The 24,727-nt window shown below is 47.5% G+C and overlaps 1 protein-coding gene across 6 annotated transcripts in view; it reads right to left on the reverse strand.

Annotated features, from left to right (window-relative positions):
* The window catches only part of E2f3 (E2F transcription factor 3), a 79,490-nt gene extending 55,768 nt beyond the window's left edge, over positions 1-23,722 (reverse strand). For 2 of the 6 annotated variants that reach the window (XM_030247136.1, NM_010093.3), the window contains exon 1: positions 22,958-23,721. In XM_030247136.1, the coding sequence (XP_030102996.1) occupies positions 22,958-23,326 (369 nt within the window). In that variant the 5' untranslated portion in view covers positions 23,327-23,721. Of the gene's footprint in view, positions 1-21,785; positions 22,050-22,927 lie in introns of those variants that run through there. The other 4 variants (NM_001289920.1, NM_001359994.1, XM_011244276.3 and 1 more) reach the window with 3 other exon arrangements.
* Between the last annotated feature and the right edge of the window lie 1,005 nt (positions 23,723-24,727).

Raw genomic sequence — 24,727 nt, forward strand, 5'->3', positions numbered from 1 at the left:
TTTAACACTTTGTAGAGTACAATATCTGAGATAAAGTTATGATTGGAGATGGTTAAGTGTGGGAGGTACGATGGGTGTGGCGGCATTCACCTGTAATCCCAGCACTAGGGAGGTAGAAACGGGAGGCTGCTGGGATTTGCTGCCCAGTAAGCCTACCTGAGTTGGTGAGTTTCATGTTTGGGGAAGAGGACCTGCCTCAAAAAATAAGACAGAGCAACTGAGGAGACACCAACCTTCAAGTACTAGCCTTGACATACAAGTACAAGGCGCAAATACTCCAACAATACAAGTATCAGTCCACGCCCCCTGCCCCGCCCCGCCCCGCGCCACCCTTGCAATCTGTGTACCTGACTTCTAATTGTCTCAAAGGATCTCATCTCCTCATTCAAGCACAATGTTCTCTGGCCTAACACAAAGTCAGACCACACTTTCTCTTTGCGTCTCTTACCCACAAATCTAATGTCCTTTGCACCCGATCAGAACCCCATCCGACACTGTGGCCCTAACTGACAGTCTTGCGTATGTCAGCCATGCCTGGGTTCTGAGTTGAGAACCTTCACCTTTTTACTTAAAGGAAGCACTTCCTGGCTTCCCGTTGGTGAATCCGAGTTGCCACAGTTACGCCACTGTTAAGTCATTTAGGTTTCCTGAGCCCAAATACTGTGAAAGCAGTCAGTCTGTTGCATGGATGCCTCGGTAACTAATGGGTGTGTGTGTCTGTGTGTGTGTGTGGCTCAGACAGCATCTCCACACTGGATGAAGGGATGAACCCCAGACAGAAGCGGCACCTTATCACGCTTCTCATTAAGTGTCTGCTTTAGCAAATCAAATGTTCCCGAGGTCCCAGAGTTTTAAAAGAAATTCCACTGCAGGGGGCTCAACACATGGCTTAGTTTTTAAATAGCACTCACTGTTCTTCCAAAGGACCTGGGCCCAGTTCCCAGCACTGATGTGACAGCTTTCAACCATCCTTGATGCTAATTCCAGGAAACCAGACATCCTCTGGCCTCTACACATGCATGCACACACATACACATACCTGCAGGCAAAACCATTCATCCATATAAAAATGAAACAAAGTGTAAAACTCATTACAATTAAACTGATCACAGCAAGGTAACTTCCAAAAACAGTATGTGCACAAAGCCCCATTTGACCCACAGTAAAGTTAAACAAAGACGTACCCTACCTTTTACATGCAAAACGTTGTGTTGAGGGACTGCTTCTGGCTTCACGTTCTTGCTTTCTCACCACAGCAAGAACCAACTTTATGAGTCCTTCTTTTAAAAGTAAGAAAGCATGTGTGGTCATCACGTGTGTGGATGCACTTCGTGCGCACACTTGGAAAGGCTAGAGGACCACCTGGGTTCCACAGTCCCCATTTCCTATGAGACCGGGGTGGTTTGGCCCAGTGCTCACTTTAGACTTAAACCCAGCAAGCCCTGAAGCCCTCACCTCTGCGTACACAGAGCTGGGATTACAAGAAGCCCCACCATGCTTGGCTTTCTTTTTATGTAAGTTGTGGGGATCAGTTGCGCATGCTCACCCTCGAAGCCAGTACTTGACTATGTCATCCTGTAGCCCTTTGCTGATCCACACACACCTTATTTTTCCCCAGTCCACCTTTCAGTCTAGGAGGTGCAATTATCCCACATGACAGACTTGCCCAGCTCCCAGAACACACGTGATCTTAAACCCAAGCAATGCTGAAGTCCAAAGCTAGCCTCCTCTTTGGGGATTGGGCGAGTCTCCTTCTGACCCGCCATACGCCTTTCCTCACCTGCAACTTCAGAATAAGATTTTAATAGTTCTCAGCATCACTAAGAACGGAGGCAGCACTCAGTGAGCTCTTGAAGGCGGGTTCTAGAGCTCAGTTGCAGAAGGAAGCCTCAAACAGCAAAACTTCCTGTGGTTTTGTGGACAGACAGAGTGGAAGATAGCCTTAAATCTCTCTGCGCCCACAGGTCCACATCTGGACCTGCAACCCAAGTCTGATTACACAGCAAACCTCACTATGGCCTGTGGCCCAGGAGACCCTTCTTCCCCAAGTGGTCGCCCAATGTCTTGGCTCATCATCTAAATAATGGCCACATGGTCTTGCAGGACAAATGGGGTCAGGCATGTCACTGACCTGTGTTGTAGAGATAGCTTCCACCAAATTACTGTTTCGAACTGTTGGGAGAAATGACCAAATACATAGAAGAACTTGGATAAGTCAGTCAGTCAGTATTGGTTAAGACATTAAGTCTTTGGGCCTCATTGGGGGTTGGAATGGCTGTAAAAAGGGGACACCAGGAGAGTTTGCAATTTCTGTTACATAAGAGATGCCACCAGGTTGAAGTCAGTCCACAGGTTCAGAGAACGCAGGTGCAGTGGCAGCAAACACTGCTCTCTACCTCATCCCATTGCAACAACATAAGCTAACACTGTGTGGGCCACATGGAGAACTGCCATTCTAAGCAAGCTCCGGGCATATTACTCCATTTTCTTCCCTCCACATCTCAGTTCAGAAGCTACCAGGAGCTGGCCTGAATGCCAATAATCCAGATTCTCTGAAGAGAAAAATGTCTTGCCCATCTTTTCACGAAGCCACATTTAGATTCTAGGTCTAATTTCAACAGATATCAGCACAGCTTAGCTACAGTTACAGTGGACAGATCATTTGTCGAGAATGGAAAAAGCCAGGATGCCAGGGCAGTTGTGTTGGGGGAAGGGAGGATGGTAAAGAAGACATGTTAGTATTAGGAAAGCCCATGGGAGGACAGAAGGCAGAGGCCAGGTCAGGCTTCCAGGCACACAGACCCCAGTGATCATAGTGGTCACAGCCCTGGAAAGGCCAACCTATGGCCATAATGCCAACGTGAGGCTAGATGGTGATCTGACGGACGCTGCCCATGGGGATGGCATGGATGCTACCACTGGGCTACATTCCTAGCTCCAAGTACCCTTCTATGGTCTAAGACAGAATCATATAATATGGATAAATAAGCAAACAAAGCAAAACCAGGTTTTTATAAATGCTTTATGACAGCGACTTAAGTGCCTCCATTTAACTGTTGATAAAAACATGCATTAAAGAACTTTGGATGTGGGGCTGGAGATGGCTCGGTGGGTAAGAGTGCTAGCTAGCTCGGCCATTGTGAGGAACTGAGTTCAAATCCCCAGGTAAAGCCGGACTTGAACACTGTGTTTGTCTATAATCGCAATGCCCTTGTATTGAGATAGAGACGAAGACAGGGGAACTGTCAGAGATTTTTTTAAGAGACCCGTCTCAAACACGGTGCAGGGTGAAGACCAATACTCGAGGTAGTCTTCTTGGCTTTCACACATACTCATGGCACACAAGCACCTATAGTCAATCAATCAATCAATCAATCAACCAACCAATCAATCTCTGTCTGTCTGTCTCTCTCTTTTACACATTCTCTCTCTCTCTCTCTCTCTCTCTCTCTCTCTCTCTCACACACACACACACACACACACACACACACACACACACACAACACAGAGGAGATTTCTGGAAAAAAAAAAAAAGACAAGCAAACCTGAGTAAAACACCCCCCCCCCCCCACCAATCACCACCACACACACCAACTAAATTCCGAAAATCCCACTCAACGACTCCCCGTTTCCGTCCTAGGACCGACCATTTCAGCAGTGATTTTGACAGAAATCTTAAATTATAATTCAAATGGACTCACGGTTGCAGGCCTCTGGGTCCATTCTACACACACAATCAATACATTACTACTAATAAATAGGATTACTTTCGAAGCCTGATGGGAACTCACTGGGCCTTGTTAGGGAGTCAGCCTCAAAGGTCCCCAAAGAAAATCACTCTCCTGATGTTCAGCCAAGAGAGCTAGCAGAAAACACCAGAGAGAGGAAGACTCAAGGGGCTACCCTACTTGGTGAAAAGGGGGGATCCATCAGGCCCAAACTGAAGCCACATAGCTATGAATGTAGCCCAACACATAAACTTAGACCATTATGGGTATTTTTTGGTTTTTGAGACAGGGTTTCTCTGTGTAGCCCTGGCTGTCCTGGAACTCACGCTGTAGACCAGGCTGTCCTCGAACTCAGAAATCCACCTGCCTCTACCTCCCAAGTGCTGGGATTAAAGGTGTGCCCCACCATGCCCGACGAGGGTACTTTTCTAAGACAATTATTTGGGAAACTGCCCCAATAGTTCATACCTCCCAGCCTTCCCATGTCTACCTCCCATGCCTCCCCTAAAAGTATAATTTGTGTGGTTTGTATATTCACTGGAGTACGGTCAGAATGCTAGCCCCCAAGGGACGATGAGTCTTTCTCTGGCTGTACCTGGGCCAGAAGGCATCAGCTGAGGAGAGCTGTGGGGTAGACCACAAACACCTCTGTACTACATACAGCACTGAGGACGGCAGAGCACCCCTCCCCACCCACTCGGGCATCCATCCACATGGGCTTCAGTGTTAACACAGGCCATTAGACATCAGCATGGCCCTTAGCCCATGCCATGAGCCTCAACATGGTCTCAGGTGCTCACACATGCCACTCACGTTGGCATGGCTCCCTGAGGCGGCAAAGCCTGAAGCCATCACCAAGGCATCATGAATGGGAGGCTTCATCACGGTCTGGGGCAGCAGCGTGGACCACGGATATCAACATGGCCTCCGAGGCCATCGAGGATCATGGTGGTCCTTCAATCCACAAAGTGAACCTTTCTTCATCCCTGGCCTCCATCATTGTTGGGGATTCCCCAGCCTGGCAGAAGGTCCAGAGGGGTGGGGGCGGAGTCTGTGTCCAGGCTGTTGCAAAACATCTCTCTGACCATACCGGGCAATGATAGCATGCAGACCTCAGTCCTCTCTCGCCTGTCACCACCATCACATTACCAGTTCCACCTCTGTCCCTAGCACAAGCGCCACTCCAATCTGTCCCACCTCTCCATGCCATATTGTAGTGGTGCTAGGGTGTCTTCCAGCACTTGCTTTGAGGGTACTTTTAAAATAACCTAATTCCATAGTTCAAGTGTGAGCTATGTAGATGATAGGCTGCCTCATCTACACGCATGCACACATTCATACAGACATGCACACATACACAGACAGACAGACAGACACACACACACACACATGAGTTGAGTTGCCTTGGTTTTTAAAGTTTCCTCTTCAGGAAAGCAGTACTTCTGGACTTCCCACAGATCTGTCATTTCTCTAACCACATTACACTGTTTTTGAATAGGTAAAAAACTCCCAGGGTTGTGCAGACGTCTCCTCTGGCCAGAGCGTCTAGGATGTTATTACCTTCATGGTGTGGTTATTCTTCAGTTCCCATGGGGATTAGTTCAAGAACCACTACCTTGCTGTGGTCCCAGCTCCAAAGATGCTAAGTCGTTTAAGCAAAAGGACATCACCTTGGCTTCTCTCTTCTACGAGACCTCCCTTATACCCTCCGGTTTGAGGTGCACTTCAGTCCATCCTCATTACCTCCGTGCAGTATTAACACAGCTGTTACTTGATTGCAGAGGTTCTCACCCTTCCTAGCACAGCGACCCTTTAATACAGCTCATGTTGTGGTGACCCCAACCATAAAAGTATTTCATTGCTACTTCATAACTGTCATTTTGCTACTGTAATAAATCATAATGTAAATCTTTGTTTTCTGATGGCCTTAGACGACCCCTGTGAAAGGGTCATTGAACCAAGTTGAGAACGGCTGCTCTACTGCATCGTTTAGAGAGTAGAGACAAGAAGAAAAGTCTGCGCATGTTTAGTGCAGATGCATTTAAAAGTATATTGTATCCTTGCTTGAATTTACAGACAACGAGGCTACGGATATGGGAGTCTGTCTTTTAAACGGCAGACCCACCCCTCTAAGCGAGCAGGTGAGTGGAGCATAAGAAGCACCTGATATTGCAAGGTAAGTTAATAACCAAGGTCATGGGGGACTTACGGGGAGAGAAAAGGTCTAACTACAGAGGGGGGGGGGGATAATAATACATGCGTCCTGCTATCCCAAGACATATTGAGACACACATTTGTACACACACAAAAAAAGTTATGTACATAAGATGACATTTAGTTAATGAGACCACTTATAAACTCTGATGCCCTAAGACTGTTAACAGAACTGAAGAATTCTTATAAAGTGACACAGTGGCTGTCCTAATATGTCTGTCTACTCAATGCACTACTCCTGTGATGCTATTGACACTCATGTAAATAAGCCCATGTTGCCAGTCATACAACAGCAGAGGTACACAGTCATGGATACACACAATGTGATAATGAAAATATTTATTACTCACTAACTTCCACATAGACTGTGTTATGCGTTGTGTGTGTGCTCACGGATGCATATGCACATCTTCAGGTGGGAAGGCTCTTATGATCAGGCACAGAGATCAACCTCGGGGTTCCTCCATCTTGTCTTTTGAGACAAGGTCTTTCTCTGGTACCAGGGACTCACTGATAAAGCCAGGCTGGCAGGCCAATGCGCCCAAGGCATCCTCCTATCTCAACTTCCCCCGAGCTGGGATTACAAGTGTGTGATACCATACTTAATTTTACTGGGTGAGTTACTCCTCCCCTATAATTATACCTCTTATCAACAATTTAAGTGTAGTCCTACTTGCAGGGCGACCGAGTCTCTTGACTGCACAAAAAGGCTATACCTAGCAGTTGTCTTATGCCCTCCAGTTTGTTAAGGACACTCAGTAACATTCAACAATGGCATCATCACCCGACGGATGAGATTCACAATACACAATAGCAGTGACGGCAGTGGGCGTGGGGACAGCAGGGTTAGTTTGTGCTGTATGACATGAATGATAGTGTCCTCATTAGCAGTTGATGAAGGGCTATTTGTGGCCAGCCAATGTAACAGCTAGAATCAAAAATAACAGAAATCAAGTGGGAATAACCAAATACCTTCTGGCATATCCCATGAGTGGCCTTCATCAAGAATAACACACATCAGCATACGTTGGTAAGGAGAGATGTCGAACTGTGTGGAGTAGAATTTGCAAGCCACTTTGTATTCCTTTTTTAAAAATCAGTTGTCCTTTTTATATTAAATAGATATTTGCAAATGGATATGAAATAGACAGACGAACATTTCATTGCAGTTCCCTCTGTCTGGGAAAGAAGCAGGACTATGGGTATTTTTACTGCAATTTCTATTTTCTGATTTGAAAAAGGAAAATCATATCCTAGAACTAAGTATTTTCTATATAAACAAAGACAGTGTTCCCTATCAGAGTGAGGGAGGTAAACCCCCAGTAAGTGACCATTCCATATAGTCCTTGGACAGCTGGTGATACTTCCGTCTCCAAGGTCCACTCCAGAAAGGGACCATCGCAGCAGGACAACACTAATGGGACTGTTCAACGCATTTATTCTTCCTCTGATAAGCACAAAAATATTTGTAATTGTCTGCTTGACTATTATTTCCTGAGGTAAATTAAGAAGTACGCATTTAAAATTTATTAGCCTTTGGAACTCTGACTGACACGAAGCAATCTTCCAGAGCAATAAACTTTATTTCTAAGTCTGTAAGGTGGGAGCAGGGCCTCTTCCCACAGGGATCACTCTGGGGCTCCAAGATGGCAGAAGACCGACCACCTTTCTTAAAAGGACGGCTACGCAATGGCATTTTACATGACTGCTCACATAACAGAAGACATGAAAGCAAGACTCCAGGCAGAGAGAGGGCTCAGCAGATAAGAAGCCCGCCACCCCGAGTCTCACCCCCAAACGCACAAGATGAGAACCAAGACCCCAATTTACCCTCCAACACCCTTCACACGTGCACAGCAACTGACTCAAGAGTTCATCCGTTGATAATCCAAGCACTAGAGTCTGACAAGTATTTATGAAACTCATTGGTATTAAGGCAGGATGGCTCTATTTTTATTCCTTTACTCTGTAAGTCAAGAGAAGAGACTGTCAAGTTCAGGCCGTAGGGCTGCCTTCAGGAAGAGTGGTAGGACTGGATGGAACTAGCCGGTCATGGGTGGTGGCTATCTAAGGGCTACCTTTTCTATACAGAAAGGCAACCTGAAAAGCCAAGAAGAGAAGCCGATCCTTATACACCCAACAAGACAGGAAGCAAGAAATGAACACCATCCGCCTTTCTTTCACGGCCCCTGTAGTAAAACCAACCACAAATGGCAACCTCCAAACTACTGCTGTTGCCAGAAGTTATTTGAGCGCAAGGTGGACAGAAAAAGAGGAAATGCCACTGGCAGAGAGACTGTTTTTAGAGAACCGAGACACACCTGGATCATGAGACCCTCATCGTCTTTCCTATGCATGGCCAAGACCTTGTTCAAAAAGAATGAGCACAGAGTTCCAAACACCCCTCCTAATGTGTAAGTCATGCCCGTAAACTGAATGATGACCAATGAATGGACAGATTATAGTAATCTTATTCGGGTTTGAGGACAGAGTAAGGTTCAAAGTAAAGTATTTCTACCAAGCAGATTTGGCCATTTCTTAAAAAACAAAATATTCTCTCTCTCTCTCTCATACACACACACCAAGGAATATTCCTTTTTCAAAAAGCTTTATTTCCCCCCCTTTTGTGGTATTGGGGGTAGGTTTTAGGGCCTGATACAAGCTAGGCAAACACTCTACCGCTGTTGCTATATATCTTCAGCCCTTTTATTTATTTACAAAATAAAAGTTTTAACAAATCAAACCTTTAGATTCTATGCTTCCTGTTCTAATTTATATGATGGTAATGCATATGCAAGCGGAACCCCAAAGTTTTCATACAATGAACTGTGTTGTTTATTTAATGCTTTGGCTTTCCTAATGAACGTGGACAGGACAGAAATTACATGGACATTTCTCCTGCGGCTCTGCCGGGCCCAGTTCCCAGCTGGATTCTTTCCCATGGTCTACCATTTCATTACTCCTCACAGTATCTTTAAATACTCAAACTACCAAACACATAAGGGAGAACCACCATTCCATTTCCAAATCAGCCTTGTGTGCTTGGCTGGCAATTTGATTACACACATAAAGATTTTTAACGGGAGCAGAAAAAAAAATAACAGCTAAGAAATTAAAATAAGATTAACAATGATAAAACAGACATAGTACAAGTGACTGGACAGGACACAGTGGGGACAAGCCTGTGACTATCACTTAGGAGATTCAGCAGCATTTCAAGGTTATCCCTGACCACAGTGTTCAAGGATAGCCTAGGCTACATTCAATTTTATCTCCAAATTAAAAAAAAAGTCTCCAGACAAAGATAATATTTTCGTGTTACTGATGAAAAGCCAATGAAAGACCAAGAATTTCTGTTAGCTGGAACCCTCCCAGTCATCCCACGTAAACCATGGTTGGTCCATACAAGGACGCGCCTACAAAGTGCTGCCATCTTGAATTACCGGAACAATAGTCACGTATGTAAACTCTGAGGCTAGAATCACCACACAAGCAACACTTATTTGATACCACAGAATACCACAGCCCAATCAAAGCCCCTTGGTTTCTCCCCAAGCACTGGCTCTCAAAACTGGTCATCAAATCAGCTATTGGCTCCGACACTCAAGTTTTTGACTCAATAGGTCTTGGGGTCCCACAAGGGGAAACATTCAGAAGTTCCAACGTGCTAACACTGGTTTACGGCCCCTCACCTCATCGTGAGCCACAGTGCACAAAATGCACCAGAAACAGTAACAGAAGTGAGTATCTATTCCTCATTAGTTATAAAGCCACATAGGATAAGGAATTCTGTGTTCCGATACCGCTCTCCCTAACATCAGGTGACACACAGGGCCACTTCTCTACATTCCTGCCGATTAAGTTAAGTAACTCTTAAGTTAGGTAGCTCCTGCAGCCAGTGGCTGACATTGCCACCTAGGGAAGGAAAGAAGAAAGAGTTGCTCCGAGCTGCTCAGCTGCTCTGAGACGGAGGCCAGACTAAGTGATAATGATATAGATGATGGAGACAAGAACTCCAGAGTGTCCAGCCATGGGAGGAGCTGCAGCCAGCACTCATCACAACTACCTGCTATCCTTAGAGGCAGGAACCAGGAGGAAAGAGGCCATAGGAAGAAGACGGTATAGGCAAACTATTCCAAGTGTGAAGTGCTATGTAGACTGGGCTTAAAAGTCAAGTGGAGCAGTTGATCTGGGTAGGACAATGACAATGCAAGTTACTTTTCCCAACTGTGTGGACTTAGTCTTTCTGGTCTGAGTTCCAGAGAGGCTCCTTGCAGCAAACTAATATTATGCTCGTCATATCAAACAGACAGAGCTTCAGCCAGCTACACAAAGTACCATCAACCAAGACCAAGAAATAGTAAGCTATAGTGTGCTCACTCTGCAGGGCGGCTGGGCAATTCAAAGTACAAACTCAGGATGAGGAACCACTTGCTTGCAAATTTAAAATTTGTAAATATTAGATGATTTAAAATATTGACACTACATGTGCACACATGCATGCATGCTCACACACACAAAGATACATATGTATGATTAGGGCCAGGAGACAGTTTAGATGATAAAGTGCTCACCATATAAGGTTGAGGGCTCGAGTTCAAGTCCCAGAACCCATGTTAAGAAAGCTAGGTGTGGTAGTGCACGTCTCTAGGGAGGCAGACACAGGTAGATCTGTGAGGCTTAACAGCCAGCCAAGGCGGCCTATTTAGTAAGTTCCAGGCCAATGAGCGACCATCCGGGCCTTTAAATTTTAAAAAAGAAGTGACACCTGAGGAACATCTGAGTTTTTGCCTTCCACATGCACACACACATCAATACACTTATAAAAATACTATGGTATATATAGAAGAGATGCACGCATGATCTCTGTAACACCCCTTTCTTCAAGGTCTAGTGCAGTGGTTCTCAATCAATGGTGCTTTTGCTCCCAGGACATTTAGCAATGTCTGGAGCCAATGTTCATTGTGACAGCTGCCAGGATGCTACAGGCGTCCACAAGCATGGAGGCCAGACAGACTAGGTATCCTAAATGCACAAGACCATCTTCTTCAACGAGACATTAATGGGCTTGCTCTATTTTAAACTTTCCCAAGGCTGCTTTCCTGTCCTCCTGAGCCCCCAAGTCTAGGTGCCTAAGAAACACCATTGGTATTATTTCACTATCTTGTACATCATCTTCATCATTAGAGAACACAACTCCAGTCTACTGAGGCACTGCTAGAAAACCTCAAAGACAAATTAACCACCTCGTGAGCCCCCTAGAGTACCACCAGGACACACACACACACACACAAGTGTTCAATGAGGTATTTTTTCACAGCTTGATTTCCTGGAAAGTTAGACCAAAACTGGACTCGTCCTACCTTGGGAAGAGGAAAATACAAATCTTGTTTCCTATAAACACCATCTCATTTAATCTGGCCGACCAGCCAGTGAGACAGAATCACTATTTTTAGGTAAGTGTGTCTCACCAATGTAGCTGGTGAAAGGTCACACGCTGGTAACTGGGAAAGGAGTCAGACTGCCAAGTCCCACGCTCCTTCCATACCCTACCTCTGTGTCATGGCTCGCCAGGCCTGGAAACTCACTATCCCAGCATCAGGGCGCCTGAGATGCTAAGAAGCAGAGCAGTAACACAAATTCCTGGAAACCTTAGGACAGTATTAGTGTGATTGTTACACACTTTGCTACCCAATATAACAACAAAATCAGTTAATTCAAGGAGTGGTCCAAACAGGCTTCAACATGTTACATATTTAAAAAAATTTAATTGTAGATATTTAGAATCCACTTGGCTCTATCCCCCGAAACACCCTCATCATCTAAAAATTTCAATTTGACACAGCATAACAAAACAGTTTTGATATTTTTTTTTCCTTATTAGCAAAAAATCAAAAGAGCACAGCAAATTAGGAAGATAGGGGCCACATTGATCGCAGACATAATTACATGACTTGTCCTGAAAAATAGCACCCCCTGTTGGTCCTGTGCTCCCCAGTTCTCTGTCAGAGCAGCCTAGCTGCCATGTCCAGGCCTGGAAAAGCGGCATAAATAACATCTGATGGTTTGTCTCTGGGAGCCCTGACAGTATTGATTCCCCAGCCCCAGCCCCAGCCAATCAATCTGATGAATCTGACATGTCTTCATATTATACGGAGAGAAGCAAAATTGTCGAAGGTTTCTGTGCCTCTACACCTATGTGGTTTTTCCCTCCAAAAACTGAAACCACTACGTTTTGGCCTGTGGTTTCTGAGCAATTCTACTGTAACTTCTATGCCAGAGCCTCAAACACTTCTAGGGCTCAGCCCAGACCCTTAGGAAGACCATAAATAAATATTGCTCTCCACCCCCGAGGATTCCCTCCACACAGGAGAGCCACACAATGAGGGCTGTGCTAAGCCTCAACTCTTCTTCCAGCCCCCAGAGTTACATATCTTGAGTCAAAAGATCTAGCAATCCCCGCCCGCTTTCCATCCTCTTCCCACTTATGCCAGTTCTTCAGCATCCATGAGTTCAAGGACATGCCCGAGCTCTCTTCCAGTTCAAGTCCAGTTCTTAGTCCATTTGGTTATCTGTTCCCAGAGACCAGATCAGAAAGCCTACAGATAGACTAAACCACTCGGAGCAGGGAATTCTGTCGGTGTGGGTGCCTGGACAGAGGAAACTTTCCCACTTTGACCTTCCAAACTTAGATCTTCAGTCACTTGGCAAACCCCTTCTTGTTATTCCCTTTGGGTTTTATGTGTGTATTCGTGTGGCTGTATGTGTGTGAGTGGGTGCGTGCAGAAGCCAAAGGAACTCATCTGGTCTGTCTAGACTACTTTCCACCTATTATTTCTTCTCTCCTCCCCCTCCCCCTCCCCCCCCCCTCCTCCTCCTCCTCTTTCAGACAGGATCTCACTGTATAGCTCTTCCTAGCCTGGAATTCAGAGATGGGCCCATCTCTCCCTTCTGAGTGCTGGGATGAAGGCATGTGACACCATGCGTATCTAGCTCTACCTTATGTCCTGAGACAGGGTCTCTCACTGAGCCTGAAGCTCATGAACAGGACTAGACTAGGTAGCCAGTGAAATCCCAAGATCAACATCCAGGGCTTTCTGCCTCTCCAGAGCTGGGATTTAGACATGTGCTGCCATACTAGGCACCCTGGGCTTTGTGAAACATATTTTTGGATGGTTTTCCTGGCAATGACCTAGAAATCTCGAAACTAGTATTGACAGAGTAGGCATGAAGATCTTCAGGTCTGTTCTTCTCTATAATAAAAGATGGGTTAAGCATCAAATATTCTCTATGAGGTTCTTGCCTGCTGAAGAAACTTTATTAGTGACTGCCTACATATTTCACAACATCAGATGTCAGGCTTCCAACTAAGGTTAGGGATGGAGCTGGAAATCTCTGCCTGGATAAAATGCTAAAGGCTAATCTTACTACAGGTTGGATATCTCTAATCTGAAAATCGGAAAGACTTTAAGAATCTCAAACATCATAGAATGGGGCCCTACACAAAATTATTATAAGCAACGTGTAAAATGACCTTCAATCCGTGGTGACAGCACAAATTAACTGGTGTTTAGACCTGCTCCTAAGAACAGTGCATTATTTATATGCAAATAGCACTTTATTAGAAACTAGCAAACAAACATCTGCCAAACATGGTGTTTCCTTCAATCTCAGCACGTGCATGGAGGCAAGTTAGGGTGGGCCTTGACAAACACAGTTAGGCTGACGCTGGCCTAAGCAGTAAGCGGCTGTCTTAAAGTCCCAAATCAAAACACTCTTACCCCAAACACTTTGAATGAAGGTTATTTAACTGACCCCCCAGGTAAAAATGCTAACTTATTTCATTTTGGACAGGTACTTTGGTTTCCTGCTATGTACCATGCAAGGGCACTGAGGATAAAGAGGAAATCAGTTGAGACTCAGAGGGCAGTCTCCCTGGGTTTAAGTCTGGTTGTCCCACTTAGTATCAGGGCCCTAAACCAGCCCCTTAACCCCTGGCAGCCTGCATCCTTCCGTGTGGAACAAGAGTGGTAATAGCATCCATTTCATAGGTTTCCACGCATCTAACGTGCTAAGGCGAGGAAGGCATTCCGTCTAGTGCCCTCGATACCCACGGGCACTCTATAAGCACTGCCTATTATTATCCCATAGACCATCTACTGTGGAGTGGCAGCCCTTAAGCCAAATCTAGCCTAGAGACCTATTTCATTTGGCCTTCACACTTTCCTCTTCAATCAAACCAGTATTTTAAAACTGGTAGACGTGTAGGTTAGATTGGATGTCTGGCAACACACAGGAATACCCTGGCCTCTGGCATCCACAGATCAAGACCAGGGACCCAGGCACCCCTTTGATAATACCCACTTTCTCTACAAGAACAGCTCTGTCCCACTTTCCCCTAATTCCAATTTGTCCCTCACTGTGCCTGCTCATGAAAGCCAAAACCCCTATTCTAGACCAATTTCTTTGAAACAGGGCCTCACTTTAACCCAGACTGGCCTTGAGCTCAGCAATTCTCCTAAATACTTCTAGACCCATTCTACTAACAGACCCGTTTGTCTTCTTATCCCCAATACTAACAGCAGTCCAACTAGTGGCTTTCATGATAACTGACTTCCTGCTGCTCTACTGTGGGTTCAAGTCCATATGGAAAATGTATGGCACATTAAAGAAGCCAGCTTTCTCTCTCCATCTGGCCGGTGGTACGACGGGCAGCGCATCACCATCATCTGGGGCATCAAAGAAAAGATAGATCTGTGTCTTACCCTCAGCGATTGCTAGTCTCCGCAGGGCCCAGGTATCTATGTATTTTTTAGTGTCCCAGAGATACCCTTTTTTTTTTTTAAAATATAGTCTCATGTAGCCTGTGTGGCCTTGAACTTAATATATAGCCAAAGTTTTTATCTTCCTGTCTCCACTTCCCAAATACTGGGATTAAAGGAATGTACCACTATGCCAGAATTCACCCAACAACATTTGAAGGTGCACACTGATAAGCCCTGAGATATGCCATTGCAGGATCCATGGCCTCTGGTTCTGAAAGCCAGGTGGAGTGGAGTGCCCCTCATACTCTCCCGTGCCACTTCCTGTCTGCAGCGTACACGGGACTAGAGATGGGCCTTGTTTTCTTTCCAACTCTTGTTTAGTATTGCTTGCAGGTTGACCTGTATTTAAAGCCTGGCTCCCCAAATAGGCTGTAAACTCAACAGCAGGCAGATCCTACCATCCTTCTTTCCTATCCCCAACAGAGCTGACGGGGTGCCAAGCACATTGAAGTCATCTGACGAAAACACCTCTTCTCAAGTGGTTCACTCTACAACCAGAGAGGCCTTTGCAAAGAGCACGTGGAGAACCGGCCACACCGATCTCTGGCCAGGATGGTTTGGTAAAAAGTCAAAACCCCAAACAATAGGGATATAAGGAAATCTATGATGCACCAGAAAAAGCCCGAAGCCACTTACGGAAGCGCTCCAAGGCTTGGGGACTCTGGGACTATACTCTGTGTGAACTTTCTTCAGGTGGGCCTGGAAGGACTGATGAGAAAGAGGCAGGAAAAACAAGGCAGCAATGAACAGTCAAATCAAGATTTCACAATACCCAAAAGCCAGGGAGCCAACTGCAAGTCTGAGCGACTTGCAAGAGGCAGACGGAGCAGAGAGAACACAAGGAATGTCAACTGTGGAAGAGTGTCATCGCTCCTATGGGTGAATCTCAGTGCTGGGGAGGACCAAGAGGTGAAACCAGCTGCAGCTAGATTAAGACCTGGAGGCCAGCCTGTGCTTCATGAGACCATCTCAAAAACAAACCCAGAGAGAATGAGGGATAAAAAGGCTCCATGGGAGCTTAAGAGGCCTCTGGTGAGCAAGACTTGGTCCTGGCCCTAACATACATACCCAAGGCGCCTCCAAGTTAGATAGGGCTTGGCATGCAATTTCTGAGCCAGTCTTAAACTATGGCTTACTGTACAGACATGAAATTATGTTAACAGTGCAATTTGCATTCCTCGTGCCGTTTCACGAACATGTTCCATCAGAGAAATAAAGGTTTTATTCATAGCACTGGCACTGCAGATTGCACCATGACAATAAAAAACTTATTCTTCTGTTTCTTTTCCCGAGTCAATGAGCAGCTTAGAAAGAGGTAACAAAGACCGGGGGTCCAATGATTGCACCAGGCAATGTCCACACCAGGACACACGCCTCCCGCTCTCAGTCACCATCACTCTCAGAGGCGCCAACAGTATGAAACGGACACTAAAGAATAGTGGGAAAAAAAAACAAGACGCAAAATACAGCGCCAAGAGATGGCCTGGCCCCTCTATGACATCTGTGGGACACTGGTTTCAACTCCTTGCACCTGTGAGAACCCCGCTACCCCAGAAAGATGAGAAATGAAGAGAGCATCTGACGGGTGGAGGCAGAAAAGGAAACCAGAGGACTCCAGCCTCCATCACTTAACTTTCTACCTAGCTGTCTCTCACTCCACCTTTTAGGAGAGTGTGTCTTTTATACTCAAGACTCCATCTCTGGACAGTGAGGCTGAAATCGGAAGGACAGACGTGATGGTAGTGTAAGCAAGACTCGAGGTCGCTCCTCTTGACTATGCTTTCCCAACATCTCAGTGCAGGAAGGAGTGAAACGCATAGACCCTGTGTTCACCTCCTCCAACTGTGAGTCCATACAAGGCTCGTGAGAGTAGAACAGGATGGAGCCCTTCTCAGCAATCACTCAAGAGCACGAAGAGCCTCCGCAGGCTTCTCCAGAGCAGACTGGCGAGAGCTGGCAGGGAAGGCCAAGGGCATTCACCTCCTCTAGCCATCATATGTGCTTCCAGAGAAACTCAGCCTCCCTGATAACAGGGCTCTCATCAATTGCTACTCATGGCTCACAGGAAGTCAGCCTTTACACACACAGGGGACCTTCCTGGCTGGTGGATTACAGATAAACAGATACCCCTGTCCCAGGGCAGGCTAGGAGCTGCAATCATGTTGGATCATGTTTCACGTTCTGGCTTCAGAGCTTGAAGCAATTCTATTTTTAAGCTTTCTCAGTTCCACAAGTAAAATAAAAAGGTCATTTTAAGGAAATGAGCTTTGACTTTAGACAACTTCCTCCGAAAGAGTTAAGTGATCGGCAGCTTTGACACATCAGAAATCTTCCTGGTGTTAACCACAGAGGAAGAGCCTCTCGGTCAATGGTCTAATGCAAAGGCCCAGGGAGCAAACCGTGACTGTCACTCGGGATGTAGATGGTTCCGGACAACACTTCCCTTGGTGCCCCTCTTTCAAGAAAGTTAAAAAAGTCCTTTGAGGCTGTTGTTGATTAAGTAAAACTGTCTCTGTCAGGGCACCCGAAATGTCACATCCAAAGAACAAATAACTGAAATTTCAAATATCAAACTTTGAAAAACACTGCTACCACTATTTAGGGAACCTGTCGTTCCTTTCCACTTACAAGTCCTTTCCACTGAGTGTCTAAAGTAGCCTTGATTTCTCAGTGTCTCTGGGGCAGTGTAACCGCATCTGAAAGAAACTTGAGTTTAGTAGTCTGCACACCTAAGCCTCCCATGTAGGGCATGTAAGACAGTTAACCCTCTCCTCACAAAAAGAGGTTTTAAGAGGGCAAAAATCTCCAATTTCAGTTTTGGCTCGGAGGGGCCCCCTGTTGACTTGTGACCTTAGCTGAGTAATTTAATTGCAGTGGGCCTGTCATTGTCTTACCTGTAAAAGAAGTGGTTGGATAGGAAAAGCGTTTAACTCCCAAGACCATCTGATTGATCAAATATTGAATACGCTAACCTGAAATACTGTCCGTCAAGTTAGAGGGATGTTGCCATGCCTTTACATTACAAACGGCCGCAAACAATTGGGTCATTAATTCTATCTTCTGCATACTATCTGCTATCTTCAAGCTGACACAACTCCTGCTTTACCAGGACAAAGCACCAACCGAGACCTGGTACTTAGGGTCGCCAAGTTCACAGGGGCCTTTGGATTCCATCCTGGCTTTACCACATCTTCAAAGTTACAGGTAACTGTGGCCACAAGATTGACTCCCACTAAGGCAAGCAGGGTAGAGAAACATATTCTTGCAACTTAAATGCTTAAAGGCAATGTTTAAAGCAAAAGTATGTGACGAAAATAAATCAAACGCCCCCTCCATGGGAAAGCCAGATAAATAATCCGGCTGTATTAACCCCACCCCCACTTTGCTGGTCTCATCCCAGCAAGGTTGCTTTCTGGTACCTACCTTCTGTAGTTAGTACCAGAACCTCTTCTCTGTGTGAGATTATTTTCCTAGTCATTCTTGGAAAGGAGACAGGATGGGGAGGTGAAAGGCCCTACATCTGTGGTTTTCTATATATAATATTGTCCCCTTTATCGGGTCTCCTCAGTCCCATCAAATATTATTGGATGGGAACTCCTTAGCAACTGTAAACACAATTCCTGAAACACTACTTAAAGCTGCTCACAGCCATGAACGTGTGCATCAGACCACATACTTTGTACCCCAGAGAACTTAGGGATGGTCCTCTAAGCATGGCAGGTGGGGATGGGAAGAACTGGAATCTCTCCTCCTTGCGCTATTTCAGGTAGCTTCGTGGACTTCGAGGGACTCAGTAAACCAAGTAAACAATTTCTACCCCACCCTGATTAAAATATTATTTAAAAGTAGATGAGTGAAAAGACTTGGGAGTTGATTAGCTTGGGACAATGCTTACAGCCAGTCATATAGACTATTTATAAGTCAGGGTTAAGTTGGGAAAAAAAGCCAATTGGAAAGGGATTAAATATATGTGTGTGTGTGTGTGTGTGTGTGTGTGTGTGTTTGTGTGTGTGTTCTCACTGGAGATGATCGAATCAGAAAAGCTAAGGAGAAACTACTGCTTATTTCTAAGACACCTCCTACCATCCTCCCTCCCTTTTTGTCCCTCTCTTGCTCTCCTTTCACTTCCCAGGCGCTGATACTTATTTCTAATCCCAGAGTATATTCCTTTCCCAAGTTAACTTTACACAGCACACTGCTAAACTCAGACTCTGTCCTTGCAAGTATTATATAAGGTGGTGATATTTAGAAAAATACACGCGCGCGCGCACACACACACACACACACACACACACACACACACATACACACACGCATCCTTTTCTGTGCTCAGGTTTGGGTGCTTTGACTAAGTTAAAGGTGCTTTTTTCCCAAGGATGCTTAGGGTGGCCCACTCAGTACTGTCTACAGGGGAGCTATTTGTACCGCCCAAGTCTGGGCATTGTATTTTATTAAAAGTTCCATTTTGGGGTATGTAGTGACTAAAACTTCTGTTCCAGCCTCAACTTGGCATCAACCGTATGTCTCAGTGGAAGCGGGCTTACTGCACACAGAACCACAGGAGCCCCACGTTTTCTTCTCTCAAAGTTGTTGTGGGAAAGAGTCCCTGCTGAAACTGCATCCCCAGTCCTCCAATCTCAGAGGAAATTCCCAGGCACCGAAGGTTCTCTCAAAAAGTATAATCAGCAGGTTGCTCTGACTGGATTAAATTAAATCTGACATGATAGGCTGCCTCTTGCACTGATAGAGTCTCAATTTTCTGGAAGAATGAAATTACATATCACTTTAGAAAACATATGAGCATTCTGCTCACATCAGTAAACAGAGGAACAGCATCTAAGTCATTTCTGAGTTACAGAAATACTTGATTCATAAATACGAATTTTATGGGGCAGCTAACTATTTGCCAGGCCTTGAGCTAAGTACTGTACACTCATTACCATGACTTAAAAAAAGAAAGTCTCAGTATTATTGCCCTGCCTTACAGACGGAACCATTTGGGCAGATAAAGTTATTGGCCTAATAGCAGACAACTTGTAAACAAGCCAGGAGGCTTACAGTTAGCAAGAAGGCAAGCCACTCACTGTCAAGTTCTTAGATGCTCTAGAGATGTAACTTGAAAAGCAGACACAGATAGGTCTAGAATTGTTGTCACCTGAAGAATTCCCCACCTCTTCTTGAACATAGAATGTTTAGTCTTATCTTAGTTCATTCCATATGCCTTCTCAATCTTCATGCTTAGGGGAAAATATCAACAGAATTCTAAAACACAGGGCTATGCATGTTTTAAATCTCAGAACTTGGGCACTTGAGGCAAGAAGACCAGGGGTTCAAGGCTATAAAAGACCCTGCCTCAAAAACAAAATCAAATAAATTCCAAGACTTAACTGGAAGCCTTCGGAAACACTGACAAGAAAAACATAATAAACAAATCAAGCATTGCCTGCAACGCTTAGGACTTTGTATGCACCTGGGAGATAAACTTCATACCCCTCCCACAAGATACAGCTCTGGAAGCATAGATTAACCAGTGATTCAGCATACATTACAATCTTACATAAAACTACTTCGGAATATGTGTAAGAGGCATTTATATTCCTATAATGAAACATTATTTTTGAGTATACAAATTCAATCTATATTCCTGGAATAATAACTTCATGGCTAGAAGGACAATAAAAGTTTAGAAATAACATGGAAGGTGGTGAGGGCAATAATTTTATACTTCAAGTACTTAACTACAGTAAACTACATATAAATTTGGTTAGACAGTCTTGGGTGAGCTGGTCCAATGAATAATCTAAGATATTTCTTAAAGAGCAATTTACTAGCCTCACAATTTCCTATTATCAAAAATAACTTTCCCTGCAAATCTGAATCTGATCCAAGAAGTGTGTCAATAGCCAGTTGTTCCAGCTTATTTATGATATAGGAACCGAGTGTGTAGGGGGAGTGGGCTTGCTGCACTGCACGGTCAAGCATGTTTAATCAAGTCCGTAAAAGTATTTACCACTAATGAAAGCATGGAATATATCCTGTGCCTGAGAATCTAGCACACTGGATACTGTACACAGTGTAAGCAGGTACTGTACTCGGCTTCCCCCCTGCTGGCAGACCCTAGTCACTAAAAGGATGAGCCTCTTTGACTGGGACTGTCTCTATCACACATCCCTAGTAAGTATCTCTAGGCTGGAAAGCACTCAAGATCCAACCCAGGGGAAAATTATAAACAGAAAAGAAATTTAAGAAAATTAATTCTTTCGCTACCCACCCCATTTCCCAAAGTCCTATATATGTGTACGGACTTTCTTAAGAGACCCCAGCAAAATACTGATCGTGCAGAAACAAACACACCTAGACCTAAGACTAGGTGAGATCTTCGACTGGTATTATCATGCAACCATAGGTATCCGAGTCCGGGTGGGTTCTAGTCTGGTCTGGGCCAAGGCACAACACGAGGGTGAAGACAGAAGGCATGGAGGAAGGAATGCAGGAGAGAAAGGAAGAGAGGGAGACCTCGGGGCCACACTTCTTTCTAGTAGCAACAAAAAGGAAAGCCGCATACTGACCTAAATCATCTCTCAAAGGCGCTTTATAAATTACAGGGACAAAGGGAGGGGGTGGCGGGTGGCCTGGGAACCCCACAGACACCCTACCCTCTGACCCGCCCCCTCCCCCTCCAGCACAAGGGAAGCAAGACAGAAAGCAGCTCAACTCGGCCACGGGCGTGAAGCCCTCATCAGGGTTTCAATTGCCCATCCATCCACCCCCCAAAAGAAACACACGTAAACACTATACCCACCCCGGGGGCGGCCACTCCCGCCCCGGGGCTCCTAGAAGCGGAGGCCGGGGATTTACTTAGTTAGATTTTTCTTGCTTACTCATTTCCCTCAAGCACCCAACCCCCCGTTCCCACTCCAAAACCCCGCTCCGTCGCCTACCCTCCGGCTCGGGCCCCCCGGGGATCCCGGGTCCCCGCGGCGGTGGCTCGGGCCCCCGCGCGGTCCAGGTCACTAACCTGCTGCTGTAAGGGCATTTCCGAAAGCAGCCTGGCTCCGGGGGAGGTGGGGGGCCGGCTGGAGAGGGGGCCCGAGGCCGAGTGGAGCGGCGGCGCCGGGCGAGGGCGGGCGCCGTGGGGGGGTGGGGACGGGAGAGGGAGGGTGGCGGTGCCGGGTGCGAGGGCGCCGGGACCGTCCCAGGCCTGGGAGCCGGCGAGCAGGAGGAAGTGGGTGCCCCCTCTCCCCCTCCAGCGCCCCCTCCCGCCGCCGCCTCCTCCCCAGTCACAGGCGCGTCCTCCGCGCACGTGTGCGAAACGTCACCGGCGGGTCCCGGAGAGAAGGGACAGATCCTGGCGGCGGGACGGGAACCCGGCTGCCCCCGCCCTCCGTCGCCGGGGGGGCGGGGAGGGGGACAGGGCGGGGAAGGAAGGGGCAAGGGGAGAGGCGGGTCAAGGGCAGGCCCGGGGCCCGGAGAGCAAGGCCCCAGCGCTCCGGCCACGCGGGCGCCGCCGCTGCCACCGCGGAGATGCGCCCAGGCCGGAGCACCCGCCCGCCGGCCCCTTGTCGCAGACAGCGCGAGCCCTGGCCCACCGGGGCTCTCAGCTCCACCTCCCCCACCGCGATACCCGTCCACCTCCCAGATCCCCTTTGTTGCCTGGAGCTAGGTCCCCAAAGGTGCCAGGCACTGGCGCCCCTGCGCTCGGAGCACGCCTGCGGGACCCCCAGTCGCCCAGGGGCAGCAGAGACAGGAGAGGAGGCTTGCACGCCTCGGGTCCCCCAGTTTACATCCTCTGGGGTCCCCCACTCTCCAGTGCACTACTCCCTCCCCCACCCCCTTCTCCATCCGGGGCGTGACCCCTTCCTACGCCCGAGAAAGAGGAAGCTTCGAGTTGCAAGGGAGGGGAGAGTGGGGGTAGGGAAAAGTGCAGGAAAAGAAGTGGAGGGGGGGGGGGCGCGAAAAGTTTTGGAGTGTTGGATGTGGTTCTCAAAGAGGGACTCCCCACTGCCCCGCGTGCCTGCCCAGGCCCCCACGTCCTCCCAACGTCCGCAGGAAAGCACCCCGAGTCTAACAATAAGCACACGCTGGAAGGGACAGCAACGAGGCCCACGATGCTCAGCCTCGCGCTCCCGCCGCCACCGCTCCCGGGAGCCCGCCTCCCACCTGGGCTAGGGACGCTGAGGAGGGTATTACCGGTGGGCCACCGCCGCCGCCGCGTCCTGGTGCTGGTGGCTGCTGCAGCAGCCCGACTCTGCTGGAGGGTCCTTGTGGCGTGGTGTAGAGGCTGCTGGCGGCCGGCTCCGTGCCGGGGACACTGGGGAGAAGGGGGCCGGCGGTCAGGGCGCCACTTTGGAGGGAGGTGGCACAGGACGTGGTGGAAGGGTTCGTAGTGAGGATCTGGATGTACGTGCCCGGGGCGGCGGCGGCGGCGAAGCCGGGGCTGGCTAGCAGTGCCCTTTTGTCCATGGAGGCTGCAGCGGCGGCGGCGACGACAGCCGCCCCCTCCCCACCCCCGGCGGTCACCAGGTACTGCTCCAGGGCGGGCTGGATCCCCTTTCTCATCTCTCGCTCCTGCTCTTTTTTAGTGTTACGATATATTAACGTATTGCTTTCAATTTCTTTTATTATTTGCAGCCGGAGTTTCCAAGTCTCTCCTTCTCGCCTCCCCTCCCGGCGCTTCCGAACCCTCTCTCTCTCTTTTCTTTTTATTTTTCCGCACCGCACAGGCCCCGGGGGCCAAAAATAATCGGGGGTCTGGAGAGAGGAGGGTCCCGGCCGCACGGATATCAGGCCCCGAGGAGGGATGGAGGCGTCGGGGGCAGCCGATGCAACGGATTGCGAGGCGGTGGCGGCAGCCCGGGTGCTGCGGCCGGCAGCTGAAAAATGGCTCCAGGAAGCTGCTGCTGACAATGAATGAAGGGATACGGTTTACGCGCCAAGGTCCTCCCGCGAAACTCAGATTTCCCGCCGGCTTTTCAAACCATATTTGCATATCTCCGCCCCTCAACCCGCCGAGGACTGTTCCCACAGTCCATTGGATCCCTGTCGCCTTACTTCGGTACCAATCCTGGAGCGAGGTCGCCACTGGCTGTTTTCCATTGGCTGCCATACACCATGGTTACCGGGGTGACCCGGGCTCTATTTGCATAGAGCAACCTGACTGGCTGGAAGCAGAGCAGGCTTCTTAGGAGGTGGGGCAAAGTCCTACTCTCCCACGGAAAGCCACGCCCATTCCAGGCCCCTCCCTCGCTCCTACCCGCGGGGCTGGCTCTGATGACCTGGGCAGGGACTCTGCCTCGCAGACTCAGTGTGGATCTAGTCTTGAGCGCAAGTTTCGGTTTTGGAAATTGTCAAGGTGACACCCTCAGGGACTTTGTTTCCTGTAACCAAGCAGTGTAGTAAATGAAGAACTGGTAGAAATTCCCCTAAATATGTGTCAAAGGCAAGTTGGACCCGGCCTGGCAGGTGGAAAACTGAGCCCTTTAAATCCTGGGTTTCTTCCTTCCTGAAATCCAACCAATGACGTGAGAGCGGATCCGGAGGCCAAGGCTGATAGACAGAAGCATGTGGGCAGACAGAACCGTGGGGGTAGAAGGTTCAGCTGACGCGACTGCAGGCACACTTTAGTTCATATTCCAGATCATTCCTGGCAGCTTCATGATTAGCCCGATTTCGATTTAAGTAAAAATTAACTCTTTGTTCAGTGAACTCTGACTACAAGTATAGGTTTGAGTCTAACAAGCACCCTCTCTGGCCCAGAAACACCCAGGGGAGTTAATCAGGGCTAACCTAGAACTGATCCGCGGGTTTTTAATCCGCCATGCAGTAATCCAAAGTAGTACAGGCTTTTATGGTGACGTGGGACTTCCAGTGAAAGCTGCCTGCACTCAGCTCTTTACAGCCTCATACGCCAGGAAATTCTTAAGCAAACAGCAAACACTACAACGCAAACCTAACCCGATA

The sequence above is a fragment of the Mus musculus genome, chromosome 13 (assembly GCF_000001635.26).
Source record: "Mus musculus strain C57BL/6J chromosome 13, GRCm38.p6 C57BL/6J".
Taxonomy (NCBI): Eukaryota; Metazoa; Chordata; class Mammalia; order Rodentia; family Muridae; genus Mus; species Mus musculus.